This window comes from Emiliania huxleyi, assembly GCF_000372725.1.
Source record: "Emiliania huxleyi CCMP1516 chromosome Unknown EMIHUscaffold_151, whole genome shotgun sequence".
In the NCBI taxonomy this organism is placed as follows: domain Eukaryota; phylum Haptophyta; order Isochrysidales; family Noelaerhabdaceae; genus Emiliania; species Emiliania huxleyi.
This window is the reverse complement of record NW_005201080.1, coordinates 176,176-194,359: the sequence shown is the minus strand read 5'-3', so window position 1 is coordinate 194,359 and position 18,184 is coordinate 176,176. Positions and strand designations below refer to the sequence as shown.

Genomic DNA, 18,184 nt, shown 5'->3' with positions numbered 1-18,184 from the left:
TTTCTCCCAGTAAGCTATAAGTACGTACATGTACATCCTCGATGAATTTCGAAAGAAAGAAAAAAACTAGCGGGTGGGGGAAGTGGCAAAGGGTCCGGTTTAAGGGCGTAAGGGCGCCGTAAGGGCGCGCTCATCCGTTTCACCCCAGCTGAAGGATGAGCCCCGGGGCGGCGAGGCCGGGGAGGAGCTGGATACATCGGCCGCTCGCATCATGGCGCGTCGCGAGAGCCGCGCCGCGATGCCGGACCGGCTCAAGGTGGCGGCGCCGGACGACAGCTCGGATGAGAGAGAGAGAGAGAGATTGTTTGCTCGGATGAGGAGTGGAACGGAGACGACGACGAGGATGAGGAGGAGGACGGTCGCGTTTACTTGGACGCGTCGAAGTGTGGCGCGTGCGCTTGCACGCGGTGCAAGGAGCAGCGAAGTCGTCTTCCTGGCCGAAAGGGAAAAAGAAACTTGCCGCGCGATGCCCGCGCCGCTTCTCGCCGCCCCGACACTTCTGAGAGCGCCACCGCCGCGGCTTCTCGCCAAGACCTGCCCTGACACCCACGACCCGGCGATCGTGAGTGCGATGCTCGCCTGGCACTCTGATCGGCCGCCGCCGCGGCTGCACCACACCGTCACGGAGGATGAGTCCGGCGCGCGGCTCACCCGCGTCGGTGGATCGCGGTTCGCGCCACTCGGGACAAAGTCTCAGGCCGAGCACGCCGTCAGGCGGGGAGACCTCCTCGTCAACGGGCTGGCGGTGGAGAAGTCGCGGCGGGTGCAGCAGGGCGACGTGCTGCAGCTGCAGCCGCCCGCCGCCGCGAGGCCGTCAGAAAAGCGGCTGCACGCGCGGGCCCGCTTTGTCGAGCACCTGCGCTCCCAGGGCCTGCGGGTGCTCCACGAGGATGAGGCCGTCGCGGTCGTCTTCAAGCCGCCGGGCATCCACACCAAGGCGGGCAGCAACGCGAAGTTCGCTGCGCTCGAGGACGCCCTGACGGCGGAGCTGTCCCCTCCGCCGCGCGACGCTCCCGACGCGCTGCCGCTGCCGCTGGCCCTGCACCGGCTCGACGTGCCCGTCTCCGGCCTCTGCCTGGTTGCGAAAACGAGGAGCGCCGCCGTCGAGCTCGGCCGACAGTTCGCCGCCCGCGAGGTGGCGAAGGTGTACCACGCGCTGCTGGTCGGCCGCCCGCCCATCGACCAGGCCTGTGGCGGCCGCCTCGAGATCCGCGCGCCGCTGCAGGGCCAGCCTGCGGCGTCGACCCTCGAGGTGCTCTCTGTGACGCCGCACGCGCAGTGGGGCCACCTCTCGTGGGTCCGCATGTCGCCGCTCACGGGGCGAACCCACCAGCTACGCCTGCACGCCGCCGGCCTGGGCTGCCCGATCGTCGGCGACGACTTGTACTGGGGACACGCTGCGGCGGCGCGCCGCTCGCGAGGGGGGGCGGAGGCGCTGCCGCCGGTCCGGGCCAGCGGCGGCCTCTTCCTGCAGTCGTGCGGCGTCGCCTTTGCGCACCCGGACCCGCAGAGAGGCCTCGTGCAGGTGATGGTGGGGGAGGCGCCCAAGTTTGGTGCCTTGCGGGCGAGAGCGAGGAGCGGGGCGCAGTACCATGGGTTGTAGGGGAGAGATCAGGATGGGCGCACACATGAAGCACGAGGTAGCTTGCAGTGGTCTTCAAACTTCCCACTCCCACCCCCGGTTATCTTGGCAGCCCGCCTGCGACAGCGAAGCCCGCCTGCGACAGCGCGACAGCGCGATGAACCGCAAGCTCCTCATCTCGGCAATCTCCAACCTTTCGACCGCCTACAACCTGGTCATCATCAACGTCTCGCACGTCACAATTGCGTACCAGTATTGCGGCGGCGCCGACGCCTGCTCGGCGCAGGTGGAGGCGGCATCGACAGCGGTGCTCGTGGGTGCCATCCTTGGCCAGCTCACGTTTGGCTACATTGGCGACTGCGTCGGCCGGAGCGCCGCGCTCCGCCTCACGATGGCGCTCTCGCTCTTCGGCGCGACCATCTCGGCCGCGGCGGTACCGCTCGGAGGCGATAGCTCGTCGGTGCTCACCTTTCTGGCGCTCTCGCGGTTCGTGCTCGGCGTCGGCGTCGGCGGCGTGTACCCGCTCTCCGCGACAATCGCCACCGAGTGCGTGCACCGTCCCCATCCCGCCGCGAGCTCCTGCCGTCTCCACCGGGCGGAGGCTGAGGCCGCGGCTGAGTCCCGCAAGCCGCGCACCCGAGCGCTCTCTGACCCCTCCCGCTATGACCCGCGCCAAGATCACACGCACACCGCAGTCGACGCACAAGCACACACCACCGCGCTTAGGCCGACACCACGCACACACCAAGGCCGGGCTGGAGACGACGCGCCTCTTCGCTGAACGCTCACGCACCTCCGCCGGCAGGTCGTCGAGCAACGCGGAGCGCGGCCGGAACGCGTCGCTTGTCTTTTCGATGCAGGGCGTCGCCAACCTGGCGGCGCCTCTCGTGTCGTGGGCCCTCCTCGCCGTCTTCGGCGTCCCCGCCACCGGCTCGGGCGGCGCAGATCCAGGCCTCGCCTGGAGGCTCGCCCTCGCCCTCGGCGCCCTCCCCGGCCTCCTCCTCGTCCCGTGCATGGGCGAGGGGCGGGGCGGGCAGGGCGGAGGCGCGCGGCACACCGCCGACGAGCGGATGTCGGCGCCCATCGCAGCCCTGCGCGCCGAGGCGGGGCGGCCGGCGGGCCCCTCCTCCACCTTGCTGTCGACGCTGCGCCAGCGAAAGTACTGGTCCAAGCTCCTCGGCACCGCGGGCGGCTGGTTCCTCTTCGACATCACCTTTTACGGCAACTCGCTCTTCCAGCCGACCGTCCTCTCCTCCGTCTTCCACGTCGACCAGGCGGCGCATCTCGGCGCATCTCGGCGCATCTCGGCGCATCTCGGCGCATCTCGGCGCATCTCGGCGCATCTCGGCTCACCTCGTCCGGATCCCGCGCTGTCCAGGCGGCGGCCGGCGACGCGCCGCCGCTGCAGGGCGACCTCGCGCACAACCTCTGCGCGCAGATGGCGGTGGTGGCGGCGATTGGCCTCCCCGGCTACTACGTCTCCGTCTGGCTGATGGACCGGGTCGGCCGTCGCCGCATCCAGCTGCAAGGTTTCGCCTGCATGGCCGCCGCCTTTGCCGCGCTCGGCCTTGCGTACGACAGCCTCGAGAGCGCGGGCGCGGGCGGCCGCGTCGCCATGCTGCTCCTGTACGGGCTCACCTTCTTCTTCTCCAACTTTGGCCCCAACTCGACCACCTTCATCCTGCCGTCCGAGACCTTCCCGCCCGAGGTGCGGACGACCCTCAACGGCTTCTCGGCCGCCATGGGCAAGCTCGGTGCGACGCTCGGCTCCTCCGCCTTCAAGCCGATGAAGGACGGCATCTCTGCGGCGTGGGGGCCGGCGGCCGGCCTGCGCTGGACGATGCTCGCGTGCGCCGCCGTCTCGCTCGCCGGCTTTGCGCTCACCTATGGCTTTGTGGAGGACCGGCGCGGCATCGCGATGGAAGGCGCGGCGACGGCTCGGGAGGAGGACAACAACGGGGGCGCCAGTGCCGCCCCAATAGAGGGCGGCCTTGGTGCGGCCTTCTTGACTGTGCCTGCCAATGCGACGGCGGAGGCGAGAGTACGACGGGAGGCGGCGTGAATCGGGAACGCAGCACAGCAAACAGAGAGCGGTCAGGGGAGCGCGTGGCGCCCGTAGACAGCTCAGCCGGGAGCCGAGCGCAAGACTGAGTCCCGAGCCTGCGTGCCACAGCGTCGTGCCATGTCGGATAAACCCCCATATGTGTGATATGTGGAACTGTTGTACTTGTTTATGTGAAAATCTCTTCGAGGTGTCAAAAACAGTCAAAAAATGAGTGCCGAATGGTCCACAAGACCCTGCCCCACTTCGCACTTGGTCTTGCACTCCCTCTGGCTCTGCCTCGCTGGCTCTCGAGGCTCTCCCCTGTGCCACTATACTTACTCGCTCCCTGCCGCTCGTGGCGCCCTTCCCATTTGCTGCCTATCCTTTCCGCAAGTTGGCGCTGGCGCCGCTCAAGCAAGCATCGCAGACCTGGGCGACGCGTGCGCACGCATCGTGGCTCGCGCCTCTGCGCTCCCTACACTGACTGAGCGGCCCAGACGTCCTCGCAATACCGGCCTGCGGCGCGCAGCTTCTCGACCGGACCGCCCTCGAAGCCATCGTCGAGGCCGGCGTCCACTAGCACGCGCGAGAGGGTCGCGCGCACGTCGGGCGCCATCTTCGAGGCGTCGCCGCACACATAGACATGCGCGCCCTTCTTGATTAGCTCCGTCATCAGCGCCTTTTCCTGCGCGACGAGGTGCTGCACATACGTCTTTGGCGTGCCCGGCTTGCGCGAGAAGGCAACGAAGAGCTTGAGCGAGCCCGCCGCCTCCCACGCCTGCAGCTCCTCCTTATAGATGAAGTCGGACTCGTCGCGGCAGCCGAAAAATAGCACGTTCTCCGTCTTGCCGTCGGCAACGCGGTCCTGGATGAAGCCGCGCATTGGCGCGACGCCGGTGCCTGGTCCGACCATGATGATGGGAGCATCGCCGGCGGGCAGCCGGAAGGAAGAGCCCGTGTCCTTGACGAAGGCCACAGTCGGCATGCCGTAGCCCTCGGGGCCAAGGTTGTTTGAGGGGTAGACAGAGGTCGGGTAGGGCTTCTTGAGGGTCTGAGCCTTGAGATAGTTGGAGCAGACGCCCAAGTGCTGCCTGCCCGTCGGGCTGCGACCTTGCACGACGGAGACGGAGATACTGCACTTGCCCGGCAAGTGCTTGGGCGACGAGGAGATGGAGTAGTAGCGCGGCTTCATCGGCGGGAGCATGCCGATGAAGGTCCCCGCGGGCACGCTCACCGACGGGTGCTCTTGCAACACCTCGAGCAGCGTGCGCCTACTCGCGAGCGACAATGGCCTAAGACGTGTTGTCCGGGCTAGCCATTCTCGCTTGCAGGGGTGCGACGCCTCTCCGCGAGGATATACTGCTCATAGAGGGTTGCCCGGTCCTCGGACACCTCGCCGGTGTTGTCCGCGCCAAACTCGGCGAGCTTTGACAGGTGCGCCGCCTCCGACTCCTTGGAGGCGTGCTTGACGAGCGCGTGGAGTTGCGAGCGCGTTGCCGGCTGCTGCAGCTCGAAGTAGAATGCGAGGACGTTGAAGATGGGGAGGGGGCGGCCGAGAGGCAAGTGTGACTGATCCTGGCCCGCCGCGTGCTCAAGCCTCACAACGCCGTCCCGCGGGAGCCCGAGCCGATCGAGGTGCGCAAAAACGACCTATTCGACGCATCGGACGCGTCGGCGTACACATGAAGGGGAGCCCGCCGGCGGTCGAGATCTGCGAGGCTGGCCGCGTCAGGGTTGGCCCCAACGATGCCGAGGTGGTCTCCAGCGGTGTAGGTGATGCCTTCGGGCAGGTCGACCTACCACCCTCGACTAATGAGTCAACCAAGCGTGTCCCCGTCGCTCGGCGAGCCGCCGGAGGCGCTCGGCCACGTACCTCGACATGGCGGGTCGATCGGCCGGCGGCGCTCGCCGACTCGCGGCTCGCCACCAGCTCGCGATTGACGGCGACCTGACGAACCAGTGTGCTAGCAGCTGAGACACCGCCGCGTGCTGTCTATGTTGCAGTGATCACAGTATCTGGAGTGTCTGAAACCTCGGCGAAAAAAGCTTTGCTGTCGGCGAGGAACTTGGAGCGCGCGCGCTTCTCCGCAGTCTTCACGTTTTGCAGCACAACTTCCCGCGGGATCTCCTCCGCCTATTCACGGCAGTGCTCGTGAAGCGACGCGGCTCACAATGTCCGTCCCCCGTGGGCATCGCTCAACCTTCTTGCCGAGGTATAGCATCATATCATACTCTGGCAGCTGCGGATACCTGCCGGACGTGATTCGGTCGGGTCATGCCCGTGTCCTGGACAGGCGACCCTCCACGGCTGCCGCGGATGTCACATGGAATCCTTGATCGCGTCTGGGATCGGCGCGCCGTACGCCTGCAGCAGCGACACCACCGCCGAGACCTGCCAGCGCGTGTAATTGAACTCCACCTCGCCGCCATCCATGTCCCCCTCTCCCATCGGCACCAGTGGCAGCCCGCCGAGCGCCTGTTCGCAAGTAGCCGCGTCAAGAAACGCGATTGCCGCGCGTAGGAAGAGTGGCAGACGCCAAGCGCCTCAAATCGCTCGTGCACGCGCGCGGGGAACTTCATGAAAGTCGCCGCCCACTGCTTGTTGCCGCACCCAAAGACGCCATATCGCACACCGGCGAGCGCAGCCTCAGCGGCCGGTGTCTCGAGCCATTCGTCGAACTTGATCGCGTTCTCCGGAGGGCGGCCGTTGTAGACGCTAGTGACGACGATCACCAGCCCGGCGCCTGCCTTTGGCAGCTCAACCTTGCCCTTTGCCACGTCATCGAGCGGGTGCTTCTCGGCCGCCATTCCGAGCCCGGCGCCGCAGTGGGGCCTTCTTGTCCTAGCACGGGAGTACCCGTGTGGACCGGAGGTAGATGTAGATGTGAGTGAGTGAGTAATTCTTGATACGAAACCACGACGACACACACCAGTCGACTCGTATCGGTTGCCTCCATGAACGGCGGAGCTATTCTCGCGCCCACACCACACCTGGCTCCAACGTGGACACGCCCATAGCTGGGGACACTACTAGGTCATGCATGGCATCACAGAAGTTTTATCTCTGGGCCCCGAGAGGCATCTCTAGCAGCGTCGTTACGCATGCGCCCTCACCTCCTGGGCGCATGCACCTCACATCTCGCCAGAGCATAAGCACACACACACACACACACACACACACACACACACACACACACACACACACACACACACACACACACACACACACACACACACACACACACACACACACACACGAGGTAGATCTAACAGCAGCGCCCCCCCCCCCCCCCGCCCACGCCCCACCACCACACCACGCAACATCCTCGACGAGGGGCTACCAGGTATCGCGCCGTGGTGCTCTTGCCGTGGCTGAGCCGGCGGACAGTGCCGTCCTACTTCCTCCTCCTCTACCGCTATGCCCGGAGGTCTCCAGCAAGACGGTGACGGCAACGTCACGGCGCTCGACTGCAGCGGCCGTGGCCTCACCGAGCTCCCTCCGTTCCTCGCCGACGGCCGGCTCGATCGCTTGCAGATGCTCCGCCTCTCCGGCAACGCCCTGCGGTCGCTTCCACCGCCTGTCTTTGAGACGGGCTCGCTCACCGAGCTGGCGGCCGGCTCCAACCACATCGCCGCGCTGCCCGAGGAGATCGGCCTCTGCAACCGGCTTGCGATCCTCGGTCTCAGCGGAAACACGCTCGCGGCTTTGCCGCCGTCGATCGGCCAGTGCAGCGCGCTGCGCACGCTGAGGCTATCGGACAACCGGCTCACGGCGCTTCCCGATAGCCTCGGCGGCTGCGCCTCACTCACAGAGCTCTACGTCTCGCGGAACGACTTGCGAGCGCTGCCCGCAGCGGTCGGCCGCTGCCCTCTGGTCACGGTCGCCGCCACCAACAACGCGCTGACGGGCCTGCCCGACGGGCTGTGCGCCGGCCTCGGGGGTTCCCTCTCTTCGCTCTCTCTCTCCGACAACCGCATGGCGACTCTCCCGGAAGACATCGGACAGCTGCGCAGGCTCTCTCTCTCTCTCTCTCTCTCTCTTCCTCTCTCTCTCTCTCTCTCTCTCTCTCTCTCTCTCTCTCTCTCTCTCTCTCTCTCTCTTCCTCTCTCTCTCTCTTCCTCTCTCTCTCTCTCTCTCTCTCTCTCTCTCTCTCTCTCTCTCTCTCTCTCTCTCTCTCTCTCTCGTGCGATGCTCAGCCTCAGAGAACAGTGTCTCTTCACCACCCCTACCTAGGCTCGTGACGCTCAACCTCAACGGGAACCGCCTCACCGCCCTCCCCGCCTCCTTCGCTCGGCTCGGCCAGCTGGTGACGCTCGGCCTCGGCGCCAACCGCATCGCCTCCCTCCCCGCCGACCTGTCCGGCCTCACCCAGCTGAGGACCCTCCAGCTGGGGGAGAACCGCCTCTCGCTCCTGCCCTCCTCCCTCGGCGCGACGGCTCTAGAGTGGCCGAGAGTGGCCGAGATCATCCGCCTCTCCGCCTCCCCTCGTCCACCGGCGCGTGCGTCCATCTCGAGCGCCTCTCCTCCAGGAGCATGCCTCGAGCTGGAGGACCTCGGCCTCGCGCAAAACGTCCTCCTCTCGCTTCCGCCCGCCGCGTGCCGCTTGCCGCGGCTCCGCTCCCTCGTCCTCGCTCAAGCAAAGTTCACCGCCCTGCCGGCGGAGGCGGGCGCGCCACGCGCTCGCGCTCTTGGTCGAGGAGAGGGGGACGTGCCGTCCACTCCTCGCCTCCGCCGCGGCTGCAGGCTCCCTCTCGACCCTCCTGCAGCTCGAGGTCTCGGGCTCGAAGCTGCAGTCGCTCCCCGACTCGCTCTGCGACCTTGCCTGCCTCCGCTCGCTCCGCGCCTCGGACTGCCGCCTCGCCGCCCTGCCCGAGGGGCTGGGCAGGCTGCGCGCGCTGCAGGCGCTGCGCGTCGACGGCAACCGGCTGACGCGGCTGCCGGAGCGGCTGGGCGACGCGTCGCTGCTGGCGGAGGTGTGGGCGGGAGGCAACTTGCTCGACTGCTTGCCCGCGTCGGTCGGCCTGCTGAGCGGCCTGCACACGCTCGGCCTCTCCCCGAACCGGCTCGCACCCTCTGCCCGAGACCCTTCCCTGAGCCCTCTCGGGCCAGTCTCCATGCAGGCCTCTCGTCGAACCGGCTCGCATCGCTGCCCGACGGGCTCTGCGACTGCGCGGCCCTCGTCCACCTCCTGCTCGACGACAACCAGCTCGCCAGCCTGCCGGCGCGGCTGCACGCGCTGGCCGCGTGCGAGGCGCTCCCCTCCCCGCCAATGGCCTCGCCAACGGCCTCGCCAACGGCCTCGAGACGGCTTCGAGATTGAGGGTAGGAGCTCGGCCTCTCCGCCAACCGGCTCGAGGAGGCGCCGCCCGCCCTGCCGCCGCGCCTGCGCTGCCTCCGGTTCGACGCGAGCCGCTCGCGCAGCCCGCCGTAGTAGAGGGCGTGAGGCGACGCTGTTCGCACCCCAGGCTCAACTCGAACCGACTCACGCGGGCGCCCCGCTGGCCGCACTCCCCTGCCGAGCTCTGGCTGCACGACAACCCTTGCGAAAGGGGGGGCGAGGGAGGGGGAGGGGGCGAGGGAGCGGGCGAGGGAGCGGGAGGGGGACGTGCTGAGCCGCGGCGGCGGCCGCTCGTCGCGGTGCTGCTGCCGGGGCTGGTGCGCTCGTACGCCCACGGGGCCCACTGGAGACACTTCTTCGCGCGCTACGCCGACGCTTACGACCTGCGCGCCTTCCTGCACGTCTGGCCGATTCGCGGCGCGGTGGGCAACAACTTTTCGCAAGAGGCGGACCGCTGCGCGGAGGCAACACGCTGCGACACACGAGCAAGACGCCACGTGGCCGTCGCCCATCCTATCCGCCGCTGCACTTGCCGCCCATGCATCCGTCCACCCTCCCCCTCCGGCGCAGGAGCCGCTGGACACGGAGCGACTCGCGCGTTGCTACCCCGACGGCGCGGTCATCGAGCTGGCCGACTTGCGCCTGTGGGTGAGCGAGGACGCCGAGGGGCACGACGGCCGCTTCTACAACCAGTGGGCGATGCTGCAGCGCTGCCACGAGCTGATGGTGCGCTCGCTCGGCGCGGCGGCACCCGACTATGTGATCCGCGGCCGGCCCGACCTGCGGCCGTCGTGCATCCCGCGGCCGCTCGAGGCGTGCGGCGGCGGCTCGCCGTACCTGGCGCTGCAGGACTACCTGTGGGGGTCGGACGCCTACTTTTACGGCGACGCCGCCACGATGGCCACAATCTGCACCCTCGCGCAGCGGCGCTCTCGCGAAGTGGCGGCTTGGACTGTTGCGCAGGACGCATCCGTGACGTGTGCGCGACCACCGCTCCACCGTAGGTACGAGGAGATGACGGCCAGGCTCGGGCACGCATCCTCGGAGCCGATGATGGAGGCGCACATCAAGGACCAACGCCTCAACGTCGTCCACTTCTCGCGCTGCTTCAGCATCGACCGCAGCTGACATGCGTCATTGTCACATCAGCCCATGGCCATCAGCTGTTACGCCACGGGTGAGATAATTCGTTCACAACAAACGAAGAGGCACTGCAAAACCATGTGCTTATTTCATATTTGCATGTTGTTCGTTTCTCTATCTGTTTGCTGCATGTGCATGTGTGTATGCGATGACGGTGCGATTGGCGACACGACAGCGGAGAGAGCTACTCTCCTGGACACCTCGCCCAGCGGTAACGGAGAATTGAGGAGCCCTGCGCATGCAGGACCTCCGCTGTAGAAGCCCTCCCGCCCGTGTGCTTGCGCAGCGCAGCCTCCAACACGATCTCGGCCGGCTCCCGACTTCGCTTTGCGGGTGATACGTCAGTCCGCTCTAACACTGACACGGCTCAGTGCCGCATCAATCTGATGCGGCCGGGAAATACACTCGGAACGGGCTGGGGGCAAGTCCTGCGACGGCAGCTTCAGCCTCATCACGCAGTCGAACTTTCTCGTGTGCTTGTTATCGTCATCTGAGTAGGTGTATGCAAAACCGCCGTGCGGGCAGATGAGGGCCGAGCCCAACTCGAGCTGCCGCACGCAGTGGCAGTCCGTCTTGCCGGCCCGCGGGCATGTGGGCGGTATCCAGCAGAAGCGACGCACCTTGATCTGGCGGAGGGAGGGCAGCGTGACCGGCAGGAGCTGGTAGTCCTTGAGCGCGCCGTGCTCCTCTTTGGTCAGCACCCTGCGGTGGAAGGACATGCCCGGCCCCTCTGTGATCCGCGTGACCAGAGCCGGCCGGCAGATCTTGCGCTGAGAGTCCTCGGCCTCACCCTGCTCGTAAGGCTGCTGGCTCCAATACGCAAAGCCGCCGTGAGGGAGGATCAGCCGCGGCTGTCTCGCCTCCTCGCCCGCCGCAAGCATTGCAGATGTGATCGATACGTACGCAAAATGCGTTGCCTCCTCCGGAATCTGGTTCGCTGCCCGGCTCGCGCGCGGGATCGTGACTGCTGCAACCTCGGAGAACTCCAAATACGCCGGCCTCGCGCCGACTCCGCCGCTGGGCCACACTATGTCGAGGTCGGCACTGCACAGCTTACTCGACGCCAACGGGCCGAGAGACAAGAGCGGCTCGCGCCGCGGCGGGAGCGGGCGGAACTCGTCGAGCAGAGAGATCCAGCTCGGGTTGAGGGCCTCGAGCCGCACCCGGCCCGTGGCGGGCTTGAAGTGGCGGGAGGACAGAGAGAGCAGGGACCCATCGCTCGCCCTCTTGACCAATGGAGGGCGGCTCTCTGTGCCGGACGGCGGCTGCTCCTCGCTCACTTCAAGACTCTTGAGCCGCTCCAGTCGCGGTGCGACGCTGCGCGAGACGCGGAGCTTCTCCAGCGTCTCCTTCACCTTGTCGGGGATGGTCCAATCATGGTCGTGCGAGGCGAAGAGCTCAGTCAGCAGCGCCTTGGCGCGCTCGTCCGGCGCCGTCGCCAGGGCCACCTCCATCTCGACCTCCTCCACAAAGGCGCTCCACCGCTCCGGCTCCTCCTTGACAAGGTCGAGGAGCGCCTCCGCGCCGCGGGCTGTATCCATCACGACGAGGGCGCACGTGCTCGACGGCTTTGGCGCCGTCGGACTCAGCAGTCGGGCCAAAGTGCCGTCCAATCGGAGCAGGCAGTCCAACAGCCGCAAGTGCAGCCGCTCGTTCTTGTCGTGCTCCTGCCGCAGCTGCTCCTGCGCGTCCTCGATGTTCCAGAGGCTGGCGCCCTTGACGTGGTGTCCTTGCGCCCGGAGGGCGGGCAGCTCGCGCAGCCTGCTGCAGATGATTTGCTCGACCTTCTTCTTCCTCTCGTCCTTGTCCGAACTCGTCCTCTCGCCCCGCGGCCCGATCAGGTCCGCGTTGAGCGGGCCCAGCCAGAGCACGTTGTTCTGCGACTTCCAAAACCTGGAGCGAGATCGCCTCCACTTGATAATCATGTAGACGTAGAGCCCGATGAAGAGGTGGAAGCCGACCCACACGCAGATGGTCACCACGAACGGCGACGAGATGCGGTACGGCTTACCGCCGATCTCCTCGGCATAGGTTGGCTCGAGAAGGTCTGTGTCCGACGAGTTGACGTACATGGCATTGACCGACTGCACCATGATGAGGATGAAGGCGAAGGCGAAGCAGATGAACACGTAGAGGTCCACGAGGGTCATCGTGTTGCAGTCGTCGGGCAGCCGGTCGGCGATGACCGGCTGAAAGGCGACGATCGCTAAGAGCGCGGTGAGGGTGATGGAGGCGCGGTCAGCAAACTCGTCCTCGTTCACGACGAAGGAGGTGGCGAGTGCCGTGGTGAGGAAAAAGAGGGGCACCACCACCGAGAAGATCCAGAAGAACGAGTGCCGCCGTACGCGCATCCCGATCTGCAGCAGCGGGTACGTCTTGCCCGAGTTGGACTCGCTGGGCAGAGTGGTATCGCGCGTGAAGCGCAGCCGCTCTTTCAGGGTGTACGAGCTCGACTGGAGGAACCCGCGCGTGATGACAAAGGAGCGGTACATGTCGTTGTCGTTGCGCTCCAGCTGGACGGAAAAGCCGGAGCCGTCCTCTCGAGCGTGCTCCGACGCCATCTCCATCGTGAGGTCCTGCTCGTCGAAGGGAAAGTGCTCGAGCTCGAACTGCTCCTGGAAGGTGCCGGTGCACTTGCTCGAGAGGCAGACCACCACCGAGTCGTCGCAGGACGGGTCGAGGTAGATCTTGAGCCAAGTCTCGGTCTCGCCGGACTCGGCGAGGTTGCGAAAGTAGAGGCGCGGCGCGAAGAACCTCTCCCCGTCCAGGCCGGTGAAGTATAGGTCCTTCTGCCCAGACTTTTTGTCGTCGAGCAGGTCGTTCAGCCGCTTCTCCTGCCGCTGCTGCCTCTCCGCCCTGTCCGCCTCCGACTCCCCGCTCGCACGCGTCTTATGCAGCGGGTCGTCCTCGGGCTGCAGCTTTCGCAGCATCGGCAGGATGTCGCCGTCCGTCCAGCTCGCCTCGTACTTGAGATTGGCGGTGAAGGTCATGCCCTTCAAGTCTATGTTCAGCAGCCGCTCAACCACGGCTCGCACACGCACCACACGGCACAGGCCGGCGGCGGTGTAGGCGGGCGCAGACAGCTTCTGCCGCGGTCGGAAGCGGCGGCCGAGATCCCAAGCTCCTTCTGTCGCCTTCTCGCCAACGGCGGCAACGATGCCGGTAGTGAGCGGAAGCTTGGGCATCGGCGGCGAAGGCGGTGGCGAAGGTGGAGGTGGCAGCGGAGTCGGCAGATGCTGGCCGGCCATGTGCTGGATAACGCGCTGGTGGCCGAGCCGGACGACTGCTGGCCAGTCGGCGCCATGCGCCACGCTCAGCGCGAGCGGCGAGTCGAAGCCGGCGGAGACGAGAGCGTCGGCGTAGGCCGACGCGTCCTCTACGCTCACGCAGCACGTCTCCACGAGCCAATGCGCGATTTGCGCGCGGTCCCAAGGGTGCATGGCTTCGCAGAGAATCAGTTGCAGCGGCGGCAGGTGGCAGGCACAGGGAGGAGCGGGAGGAGCAAGCGGCAGCAGTCTAGGTCGGAAAAAGGAGGAGCTTCTTCCGCCCGCGGCGGCGACTCGTACGCCGCCTTTCACCGCTTAAAATAAATGCACCAAAAATTCTTTTCGACCCCCCCCGTGTATTTATTTTTGCTTGGGCGGACAGCATGCTGAAATTCTGCAAAAACCTGGCCGGCCCCTGCCCTGCCCCTACCTACCTAGAAATCACTGGATGGGTGAAGGTGAGGTACTGTACCAACTAAAGTGAGAGAGAGATTTTTAGCAATACCAAACAACTCTAACACTCACACGTAATTTGGGGCCTGGAGCCCTGTTCACGCGCGCGCGAGACGTGCAGACAGGGTTGCCAGGTGAGAGCGAATGGCGCGGTTCACGCCTCGCACAACAGAGAGAGAGATGCGCTCTGCATGGTGGGACATAAAAGAGAGCGAGTACTTGGGCGAGTAGGCTGTGCGGTCAACGCTGCCGCGCGCGACTTTGCGCGCGAGGCGGCGCAGCTTGAGAACGGCGGTGGGCGAGAAGCCGCCGCCGAACGTCTCGTGGAGCAGCAGGTTGAAGTTGTTGCGCTTGACAAAGATCGCGTCGTGGTAGAAACCGCGATGCGCCTTGACGTAGCCGTGGCCGGTCTTGTGGGAGAAGGGTTGGCTGGGCTGCCCGCACGCCTTGCAGCCCATGTTCAGGCGGCGGGCCTTCTCCTCGGTGTTGCCAAAGGCGTAGGAGTGGCCGACGGAGGCGGGCGTGCCGCCACTCGAGGCGTTGCCAACGCCCGTCGAGGAGGTCTTGAGGAGGGGCGTCCAGAGCTTGTTTCTAAAGTGATGGTTGGTGGTACTCTCCTGCAACCACAGTCCTTCCTTTGACATGGCAGGCCACTCTCAAGCCCTACAAGCACCAGATCACCCATTTGGGGAGTATAAATAAATAAATGAAACGGACACACCAAACAAGGGGTGGGAGAAGGACAGGGTCCCCACCTGCACGAGCAGGATCTTGGAAGGACGATCAGGGACACAGGGGAACGGGAGCGGGGAGCGCATCGCGACACGGAGGGGGGCTGGGCAGGGTTCACCCACACGACAGGGTCCCACAGGGATTCCCCTCTCGTGTAGGACAAGGTGCACCCGGCGGCACGGGGGCAGGCGCGGGCCTCCTACTGGTTGCGCTCTCCTAGTTCTCCTGCTACTGTGTACTGACAAAATGGACAGCGACAGGTTCGCAGCACGGTGGACTCCCTATTCCACTGGCGATCTCTCTCGACTAGCGACCTTCCTCCGGCTTCTCACTGGCAGTCTCTCACTATCACGGGCACACTGACAGAGGCGGCCAAGGCTCACGCCGTGCACATTAGTGTGTGGGTGGCAGGGGCGGTGATAGGAGTCTCCCACTCTGATCTCTGTGGGCTTCGCTAGAGGTGCGGCCTACGCGTGTCAACAATCTCGCGTGTCCTCGCCCTTGCGGTCTTGAGGGGGAAGGGGAAGGGGCTGTGTGTCTGTGCATGCGCGTGTGCCTACTTTTTTTATTTTGGCACTGTTTCCCCGCGCAAAAAACAGCCATGTCCTACGAGTCCCGGCAGTCCCTTCGGCTGCTCGAGTCGGGAGAGGCGAGCACGCTCGCCGAGATCCGCGCGGACCGGCCGCTCGTGCTCGACTTTTGGCACACGCGCTGCGGTAACTGCCCCGAGGCGCTCACGAAGCTCGACGCGCTCGCGGCGAGCGGAAAGCTGCCCGGCGTCGCCTTTGCGGCATGCGCCCTCTCGCTGGGCGAGGGCTCGTTCGAGCAGACGGCGGAGCTGGTGGACGACGAGTGGGAGCATCTCACCCACCTCTTCATGAGCACCGACGAGAAGGAGGTCGCTAAGGCCGAATTTGGCTTCTCGGCGGTGCCGTTCTGCGTCGCCTTTGCCGCTGACGGGGCGGGAGCCGCACCTCGCCCTCTCCGCGGCGCAGCCTGTCCGCTCCTCTCACCTGTCTCACCCTCCGCATCGCCCTCGCCAGGCCGTCCTGTACAAGGGCAGCCCCAAGGCGGCCGACTGGGTGGCCATCTTCAGCTCAGCGGCAGCCGACGCCGCCTCGCCCGCCTCGCCCGACTCGGTCGTCGCTTCGCTCGAATCCGCCGCCTCATCCCCGGGAGGCAAGGCGAAGCCGCCCGCCGCCGCGGCCCCGGCGCTGCCTCCGATTGGCTCTCTCACCCTCGACGAGGACTTTTGAAGCTTTCTGGGGCCGCTGTGGCGCGTGTCAGCGGCTTTCGCGGCCGAGCCGAGAAGAGCAGGGATGGCTGGGCGGCGGATCGAGGCCATCCGAGGGCGATAGCCAGCTGATGTGAGAGGCACAAGGGCTGGCGCGAGGCCGTGTATAAGCCGCCCAGGAGAGAGGCGGGAGACGGCGCACCTCCGTCTCACCCCAAGTGCCAAGAGAGAGGGGCGTTCACAATGACAATGTGTAGAGATACTTCATGTTGTGTGCGCCTTTTAATGTGTCAGTGACCAGTGTACTCCGCAGTGACAGCCGCCAAATTATGCAACGTACACAACGTCTACGATCTACGTACAACACATACTGTACAGAGTACACATTGGACATTCATATTTACACCGCGTATCGACACACACACTGCACACTCACACACATAATGAATCACACATGCATCGGGCATCGCGGGACGCGTGTCCGTGTGGCGTGTCCAGGCACACCAGGGGACACGGATTGCTCAAATGGGCGCTGAGAGAATGAGAACATGCCCGGGAACAACAGAGACCGCCGCCGCCGCCACCGGACCGCCGTTCGCGCGGCGGCATGAACGCGTTTGTACCTGATGCCCCGTCCGTGCCCGTGTCCTGCCTGTGTGTGCCCGCGAGAGCCGGCTGCAAGGAATTCATGTCGATGAAGTTTAGTCGTCGGCGACCTGCGAGGCCGCCGCGGACCCGCCCGCGGGAGCGCTCGCGGGGTTCTTGTCCGGGAGCGTCGCGAGCGCGGCCAGCAGCACGTCGAGCTGTACCGTGATGGGAAGCGCCTGCGCACTCGCGCCGCACACGCCGCAGAGCGCGTCCGCGTCCTCAATCATCCACTCCTTCGCCGTGCCGTGCCAGCGCGCGCCGAGCTTCGCCTTGAGCGCGTCCTTCGCCTCGAAGGTGGACCCCCCGACGCGCACCACGTCCCCCGGCCGCGGCGCGGGCGCCGCAGAGATCGTGACGGACTTGCCCACGGTCGAGGCGACCATCGGCGGCGGCGGCGCGGCCGTGCTGTCGAGCAGCGCGACGACCATCGCGCGGTCCTCCTCGCAAAGGAGGCTCAGCCCGGGCAGTCCGACGCCGCCGCGCCACTGCGCCTGCAGCTTCGCGCTGGTCGCGCCATAGCGCGGATCGCCCGCGCCCTTGCGGAACTTGAGCACCTTCCACAGGCACGCCTCGCCGCCGCACTTCGGCGCGAAGCAGTACCAGTTCCTCTGGAACCCTTCTCCACCATCGTAGTGCGAGGCGATGCGCAGCTCGCCCAGCTTGATGTTGCGGGCACATCGGAACTCCTTGCACGCCGCACGGCCGGTGGTCGCGTACTCGATCGAGAAGCCGCAAAAGTCACGAGGGAGCTCGGGGCGCGTCGCAGCAGCAGCTGGCGCGGGCGCCTTCTTTTTCGTCGTCTTCTTGCTCGCGGCCTCCGGATGATACTCGTCGTCATCCTTCGCGGACTCCTCCTCCGGCTGATACTCGTCTGCTTCGGCCGCGACCCGTTTCTTACCCTTGGGGCCGCGCACCTTGGGCTCGTCGGGCTCGTCTTCCTGCTCCTGCGCGTTCTGCGCCGCCTCGAGCGCCTTCGCACTTGGCTTCCGCTCGCGCGCCATCAGGTCGGTCACTGAAAACCGACCAGGCTCGACCGACGGTGGTTGCACAGAGAGCGAGCAATAGTCGCCAAAAACACTGATCTGTGTGTAGCGGATCTCCATGGCGGTCGCGCCCAGCGAAGGGACAACCGCAGGCCTCGGATGCTCGCCCGGAAGCGGACCCACCGTGCGAGTTGCAGACCCGGAGGTGGCCGACCCAGCTCACACCCAGAGAGGCATGCCCAGGGTCAGGCATAGAAGGGGGGTGTTTTTCCGTCCGTCCAATCTCTTCGCCCTACCTGCCTACCCCTATTGCGGGCGCCAACCGCCAGGCTCCGTGCCCCACCTACCTACCTATTGCGGGGCCGCGCAGCGAAGCGAAAAATACCCGTTGAGCCCTCGCCTGTGAATAGGCTCCCAGCGCCCGCCGCGCGCCGGCTTGTACCGCGCGGTCGTGCGCGCCGCTCGCGAGCCCGCCAGAGAGCATGGCCACCTGAGTGGCCAAGCGTTGTGGACGGCCCTGTTCGCGCGGCTAAACGCGCCGTCTGCGTCTCCCGCGCGAGCGAAGCGCGCCCCCCCCCCACCCTTATTTTTAAGTACTTTACGTATCTTTACACTAACTAAATATATTACTTGGGTGTGCTTTTTTTTTAATTTATCTCTAGTTGCCATTCATTATACCTCATTTTTTACTCCCTTTTGCGGTCATCTTCTTTTACTTACTATTTTATTATCCGTTTCCTTGCATCCTTTAGTATATTTT

The 18,184-nt window shown here is 65.8% G+C and overlaps 6 protein-coding genes across 6 annotated transcripts; 3 read left to right on the top strand and 3 right to left on the bottom strand.

Moving 5' to 3' along the window:
• Nucleotides 1–466: 466 nt before the first annotated feature.
• Nucleotides 467–3,846, top strand: EMIHUDRAFT_467648 (hypothetical protein; the record flags this gene model as incomplete). The annotated part of the gene is made up of 4 exons (XM_005786426.1): nucleotides 467–1,525; nucleotides 1,695–2,128; nucleotides 2,388–2,847; nucleotides 2,961–3,846. 4 exons carry the CDS (start codon nucleotides 467–469, stop codon nucleotides 3,642–3,644), a joined length of 2,637 nt encoding a protein of 878 aa, XP_005786483.1. The 3' UTR covers nucleotides 3,645–3,846.
• A 255-nt stretch (nucleotides 3,847–4,101) lies between these two features.
• Nucleotides 4,102–6,434, bottom strand: EMIHUDRAFT_228907 (hypothetical protein; the record flags this gene model as incomplete). Its single annotated transcript, XM_005786425.1, has 8 exons — nucleotides 4,102–4,897; nucleotides 4,987–5,276; nucleotides 5,372–5,422; nucleotides 5,500–5,574; nucleotides 5,659–5,760; nucleotides 5,828–5,876; nucleotides 5,951–6,102; nucleotides 6,189–6,434. 8 exons carry the CDS (start codon nucleotides 6,432–6,434, stop codon nucleotides 4,102–4,104), a joined length of 1,761 nt encoding a protein of 586 aa, XP_005786482.1.
• Nucleotides 6,435–7,044: 610 nt separating this feature from the next.
• Nucleotides 7,045–10,093, top strand: EMIHUDRAFT_228906 (hypothetical protein; the record flags this gene model as incomplete). The annotated part of the gene is made up of 7 exons (XM_005786424.1): nucleotides 7,045–7,550; nucleotides 7,861–8,070; nucleotides 8,143–8,318; nucleotides 8,371–8,642; nucleotides 8,723–8,871; nucleotides 9,315–9,462; nucleotides 9,536–10,093. The coding sequence occupies 7 exons, from the start codon at nucleotides 7,045–7,047 to the stop codon at nucleotides 10,091–10,093; spliced, it is 2,019 nt and encodes a 672-aa protein (XP_005786481.1).
• A 356-nt stretch (nucleotides 10,094–10,449) lies between these two features.
• Nucleotides 10,450–13,548, bottom strand: EMIHUDRAFT_111422 (hypothetical protein; the record flags this gene model as incomplete). The annotated part of the gene is made up of 1 exon (XM_005786423.1): nucleotides 10,450–13,548. The coding sequence occupies one exon, from the start codon at nucleotides 13,546–13,548 to the stop codon at nucleotides 10,450–10,452; it is 3,099 nt and encodes a 1,032-aa protein (XP_005786480.1).
• Nucleotides 13,549–15,160: 1,612 nt separating this feature from the next.
• Nucleotides 15,161–15,815, top strand: EMIHUDRAFT_228904 (hypothetical protein; the record flags this gene model as incomplete). Its single annotated transcript, XM_005786422.1, has 3 exons — nucleotides 15,161–15,487; nucleotides 15,603–15,698; nucleotides 15,807–15,815. The coding sequence occupies 3 exons, from the start codon at nucleotides 15,161–15,163 to the stop codon at nucleotides 15,813–15,815; spliced, it is 432 nt and encodes a 143-aa protein (XP_005786479.1).
• Nucleotides 15,816–16,111: 296 nt separating this feature from the next.
• On the bottom strand, nucleotides 16,112–16,688 carry EMIHUDRAFT_363615 (hypothetical protein). Its single transcript, XM_005786421.1, has one exon. The coding sequence runs from the start codon at nucleotides 16,666–16,668 to the stop codon at nucleotides 16,495–16,497; it is 174 nt and encodes a 57-aa protein (XP_005786478.1). The 5' UTR covers nucleotides 16,669–16,688; the 3' UTR covers nucleotides 16,112–16,494.
• Nucleotides 16,689–18,184: the final 1,496 nt, after the last annotated feature.